At 34.2% G+C, this 6,000-nt stretch overlaps 1 protein-coding gene across 1 annotated transcript; it reads left to right on the forward strand.

Moving 5' to 3' along the window:
- Positions 1-1,942: 1,942 nt before the first annotated feature.
- Positions 1,943-4,861, forward strand: LOC132163373 (salutaridine reductase-like). Its single transcript, XM_059573635.1, has 5 exons — positions 1,943-2,055; positions 2,162-2,405; positions 3,000-3,077; positions 3,159-3,344; positions 4,435-4,861. Exons 1-5 carry the CDS (start codon positions 2,024-2,026, stop codon positions 4,810-4,812), a joined length of 918 nt encoding a protein of 305 aa, XP_059429618.1. The 5' UTR covers positions 1,943-2,023; the 3' UTR covers positions 4,813-4,861.
- Positions 4,862-6,000: the final 1,139 nt, after the last annotated feature.

A 6,000-nucleotide genomic window follows, 5' to 3' on the forward strand; every position in this document is an offset into this window, starting at 1 on the left:
TTTTTGTGTTTTTGTTTTTGAATATATACCATATAGTAGGGCTACCGCTGCTCTCTTTATGCTCATTTCTTCATGCAATTGCTAATCTTGATGCTCGTTGCTGTGGGATCACCAACACCTCATTGCTCCATCCCACACTTCTCTTGTCTTTGATGTAAGTATCATTGCCTTTTTTCATCTTTGTTTTATTCAATATTTACAAGGATGATTCTTTAAAACTTAGCATGTTAGCCGATTAAGATTGTACTAAAGTTATGTAAAACATATTATTACGTCCTATAGCTGACGTTTACGGCAACTTACTATCTTTCATGTATACAGGCCACTCTCTTTCTGTGACTCAAATTCATGACGTGGTGCTTAATTTTGATACCAAATTATTCAAATTTTAAGTAGAGCTCACTTTTAAAGACCGGCATGTTAGAGGAGAATATCAAAAACGTAATCAATATACACATGATTGAAATTGAACTTAATTATGATAATAACAAAATGTTAGTGTTGGTCAAGCACAAGCACCATCAAGGGACTAAAGGGGATTAGTTGCCATGACTTATTAGACTCTGCCGACTAGCAATAATAGAAGATCAAAATGTAGCTCGCATTATTAGTTCATCCTCCTTTTAGCATTCTTAATGAATTAGTCAAAGTTTAGCTAAAAACCCACTTTATTATTTTAACTAGCCATTTTTTAAAAACAATGCACATTAAATTCTTTAAATATTTAGAGAAATGCTAAGGGTATTAATTCTTTTGTTAATAGATACTTACTAAACCGATGTGTATTTCATCTATTGAAGAAAATCAAAACAATTAATTAAGAGAAATATAACAAGTATCAATGAATGATTTACACATTAGTTTAGTAAGCCTCTGTTAGTAAAAGAGTTAGTACCCCTTGTATTTCTTAAATATTTATCTACTTTTTTTTTCTTTTTTTTTTAATAGTAGTTAGAAGGCATTCTTATGAAAATCCATCTGTCTTTTTAATTGCGTAATAATTCAACCTAGCTTCAAAATTTAAACCGGATCCTTGTGAAAATTCATTTAATTTTCGTTAAGAAAGAAAAACAAGATTCTCCGTTTGTTTCGGCGTAAAATAATTTATGAATTTTTTATTTTTTATTTTATTGTGTTTGGTGCAACGGAAAATAATAGTCAACCGAAAATATTTTTTGTTTGACCTAAAATTCTTCTTTAATTTTAGGAAAATAGTTTCTATTTTTGAAAACCGTAAATAATTTTTCAAGCTTGAGCATCTTATTCTCAAAATCGACAAATTTGGCTAGGACGCCGCTGGGACCCTACTAGGACCCGACCAAGACATTTTCGGGACCTAGTCAAGACCCCATCAAGACTCGATCGGGACTTGCCGAGACTTGATTGGGACTTGACTAAGACATCGTTAGAACCTGGTTAGGATACTACTAGCACCCCGCAAGGACCCACCTGAACCTGACTGAGACCCCGCCAAGACCTGGTTGGATTCAATGAGGACATGGTTAGGACAATGTCGGGACCCCGCTGGGACCTGGTCGGGACTCAATTGACACATTGCCGGGAACCGTTTAAGACCCGATCGGGACCCTCTAGGACCCAATCAGGGCACCGCTAGGACTCGGTCGGGACCCCGCTTGGACCTGACCAAGTCACCGTAAAAACTTGATCGAATCATTTTCGTAATTTAAAGTTTAATATGATTGAATTCGTAAGCACCGAAAAATGTTTTTCAAACTCTTTCGGGATGATGCCATCTGTCCCACCATCCTCTTTAGATGATGCCATATTAACATATCTTAGTGCCCATCTTTAATAAAAAATAGCAATCCTCGTTTTCTACTCGAAATGATCAAATGACAGGTCAGTGGGAATAAAAAACAGAACCCACCACGGACCTGAGGATTTTTTTATTATTTTTTAATTATACGGTATCTGTTCTTATCAATTTAAGACCTGAGCAATTTGGTGGAAGATTACTCAGAGCTAAACAGGTCAACATATCTGTTCATCAAAGCATAGCAAAATGGAAAGCAATGGAAATCATACACCAGAAAGGTACATATATTTGTTCTTCAACAACTGCACAACTTTTTCTGGGAAAAAAAAAAGGCACATCATATCTTTTATGTTTTTTGTGCCCATTTGTGGGGATTTCTTACAGGTATGCGGTGGTTACAGGAGCAAACAAGGGGATTGGGCTTGAAACTGTGCGGCAACTTGCTTCCCAAGGCATAACGGTTGTGTTGACGGCTAGAGATGTGAAGAGGGGGATGGAGGCCACATCGAAGCTCCACCACTCTGGTTTGCCGAATGTTGTTTTCCATCAGCTGGATGTTTTGGATTCCGTCAGCATCCACAATTTGGCCAACTTCATCCGGGACAAATTTGGGAGGCTCGATATCTTGGTAAGTGTTAAAGTATTGATTTAACGATTAAATAAGCTTATCATATTTGGCTCATATTCATCTACAAATTCAATAGATTAACCATTAGATTTGTGGGATCCATTATTGACTTATGTAGGGTTTACATAAGTTTACAAATTTAATGGTTTATCTATTTTTAAGCTTTTGTCAAAATGCGTTTTTGGCAATTTTTGAGCATTTTAAACCCTTAAAAGCGCTTTCAATTTTTTTTTACCAAACATGTATTTTTTTTTTTCTTCAAACAGACTTTTGAATACTAAACTCACTTTTAGGCTCCTCAAACATACACCCAAACAGACCTTTATAAGATGAGATGAACCAAATTTGAAAAAAAAAATTAATCCCTAGCATTTCTTTTTAATTAAACTGGTCAGATCGCTTGACCTTAATTCGCTAATTTGATGTTGGGTTCGTAGGTCATATAAAAAGTTGTGGAGAACTTGTTAAAGTATGAATATAAAACCAAATAGTGATGGGGCAATATTACAATGTGGAGTAGTGATCAGATTGGGTTTTTTTTTTTTTTTTCTTTTTTTTTTCAGTTGGAGTGCGTTGATAATTTGACTTGTGCAGGTTAATAATGCTGGAGCTAGTGGACTCTTAGTTGATGAGGAAGGCCTAAGGGCATTAAACATAGATCCCACATGCTGGGTAAGTTCATAAAATTAATGCACTAAATTATTGATGCCTTTGTTGAGACGGGCACCCAATAACTATCTACAATTGATTCAGCTCTCAGGGGAGGCTTTCAGTTTGGTTCAAGGAGTGATTAAACAGACTTATGAGAAGGCAGAAGAATGCTTGAATATTAATTACTATGGTGTGAAAAAAGTCACGGAGGCTCTCCTCCCACTATTACAGCTTTCCCCTGCAGGAGCAAGGATTGTGAATGTGTCTTCTCTCAGAAGTGAGCTCAAGGTAAAAGCCACTCTTCCTCAAACTACTTATTATTTATCCCTTTACAAAGTGTCATAAGGTTTGCTGCATTTACCCATTTGTGCATAATATATGTTGGTAACCAGAACTATGGCTTCTTGGCCACCAAAAGACAACAAAATGATAATGACATTTCTGTAGTCTTTCTATTTGCCCTGTCTTTTTTTATCTCAGCTCTGTCTTCCCTGTTCTGTCATTGTCTTATGTTACAAGAAAAGTAAAATCTTGAAAAGGTCAAAATGATGGTGTAAGTTCATCTTCTATATTGTTCTAGCATGAGCTTGCTATGAGATGAATGTGATGCAGGACAAAAGGAATTTGGGAGAAAAGAACAGAGAAAGTGGAAAAGAAAGAATGGATTGAGTCACACATTCCAAAGAGAAGGGAAATTGGTAGTATCACTGCCAGAAGAAGAACACTTAGATAGACACTGACAAAAACCCTGACCCCTTAATTTGCCTGGTTTTGGGCCAAACTCATTATTGAATTATAAAATAACACTAAATCTTAAAATATACAATTAAATACTAATAACCTAATTAATTAATAAAACCTAAATAAAACTAAGAACTCAATTTATTTATTTCTCTATTTGCATCAGAATGAGCCCCAAAATAACGGCCTATACTTAAATTTACCTCGGGCATAAATATAGGAGGAAATCATTTTCATTCAAGTTAGAGAATTACAGAATTTGATACAAACAAGGAGGCATGTATTACTAGGCATGTGGCATGTAATACCTGATTCACACACCAAGTATTATCATCCACTATGAACACAATGATAGCTGAGGGTTCTTTCTTTTTCCTTGTTGAATTTTGCTAGCCATTGGCTGATTGATTTCTTTCCCTTGTTGGTGCTAGCCGTTTGGGTGATTGATTGCTTTTCCTTTGTTGGTGTCATCCATTGCTTGGGTTAGTTGTTTCCCTTTGAGTTTGATTGCTCATTAGGCTCACTATTAATCATTGCTCACGAGAGAAACACATTTTATCAATTATTTCTTTCAAATCCTTTCACCAAGCAGAATATGTCACATAAGATTGTCTAACAGAAGCATCATTTTACGCAGAGAATTCCAAGTGAGCATATAAGAAAAGAATTAGGCGACATCGAGACTCTAACCGAAGAGAAAGTGGATGCAGTTGTAAGAAGATTTCTGCATGACTTAAAAGAAAATGCTCTTGAAATCAATGGATGGACGTTGATGTTGCCTGCTTATAGCATCTCCAAGCAGACCCTCAATGCCTACACTAGAGTTCTTGCTAAGAAGTACCCTAACATGTGTATCAACTGCGTTCATCCCGGCTATGTCAAGACGGATATCAATTGGAACACTGGAATAATGAGTTTAGAAGAGGGGGCTAGAGGCTCTGTCATGCTCTCTCTTTTACCTGATGGAGGCCCTACAGGACGCTACTTTGATCGTACTGAAGTGGCTGAGTTTTGATTTCGTCGTTTCTCAATTGCAGCATATCAAGTGTTTTGTCAGTGAGTTTATTGAAGTGTTTTTTTTTTTTGGTACTCCAATAAAAACAGATTATAATTGATGAATAAACAAATATTTTGTTTGATGTGTGACTCGTCTTCTCTCCGGTGGTGAGACTCTACCAAGGCGAGCCACACTTATTTCGCATTGATTGGTACTGCATGTTTATTTCTCATGTAGCCACTTAAAAAACAAACAAAAAGTATGAGTGTGAAAACTGAAGAGTAGCATTAGTCTTATAACTCAGAAGTTAATGCCACATGACCAAATAAATACATAAGAACTACTGATATATCAACATGTGGTAATCTAACATAAATTATAAATCTATATTAAATAAAAAAAGAAAACTAAATAAAACTTAAATTTAAAATTAGAATATTTCTTGTTAACATCCAAGTGCGTTAACCACATCTCTATCTCATTATTTTGGACAACAATTCAAGACTACAATGTATTTTGTAAATATGCTATTCAAATTTAGTTTCCATAATTTGGATGATAATCTGAATTTTTTTTTTCTTAAGAATCTAAATTTGCCTCGTTCATTTATAATTTAATTAGAGCTCAATAGAATCATTAATTGTTGTTCTCCATAAGAATTAGTAACTCCATATATATATATATATAAAAGAGCAATAATATATATATATATAAAAGCTTACATAATGTAAAAATTTAATTACATAAAAGTTAGCTTGAAAGAAAATTTGTCAACAAATGACTGACTTTTTGCTTTCTTCTAAGCGATCTTTTCACTTGACGCCTAGTAGAGCATTTTCAATAGAGGAGTCAAATTTTTATGTAAAATGACTCTTCAAAACTCACTTTATGTAGTTTAGCTAATGAATTTTTAAATGCATCCAACATTCGATTAGTTATATTTTTATCTATATTATTTAAATATTATTTTTAATTTTTTTTTTAAAAACGATTGTATTTTTTCTAAATATCTTATTTTTCAACTTTTGGGAAAAAAGATATGTGGAGAGAGAAATAGAATGAGAAAATTTTGGAAAAAGAGCGATGCGAAAGAGAAATAGCATGAGAAAATTTTGGGAAAAGAAAAAACAGGTGAGATAAACAAAAAAAAAAAAAAATTAAATTGCTCCTTAGAAAAGTGTCGCTACATGTAGCATTTTTTTTTTT

The sequence above is a fragment of the Corylus avellana genome, chromosome ca10 (genome assembly GCF_901000735.1).
Source record: "Corylus avellana chromosome ca10, CavTom2PMs-1.0".
Taxonomy (NCBI): domain Eukaryota; kingdom Viridiplantae; phylum Streptophyta; class Magnoliopsida; order Fagales; family Betulaceae; genus Corylus; species Corylus avellana.

What these genes read in the sequence shown, in the direction of transcription:
- LOC132163373 (XM_059573635.1), top strand. Translation starts at nt 2,024, where the DNA reads ATGGAAAGCAATGGAAATCATACACCAGAAAG. An exon ending in TTGGGAGGCTCGATATCTTG is followed by an intron (nt 2,406 to 2,999) that starts GTAAGTGTTAAA and finishes TGACTTGTGCAG; the next exon opens with GTTAATAATGCTGGAGCTAG. An exon ending in ACATAGATCCCACATGCTGG is followed by an intron (nt 3,078 to 3,158) that starts GTAAGTTCATAA and finishes CAATTGATTCAG; the next exon opens with CTCTCAGGGGAGGCTTTCAG.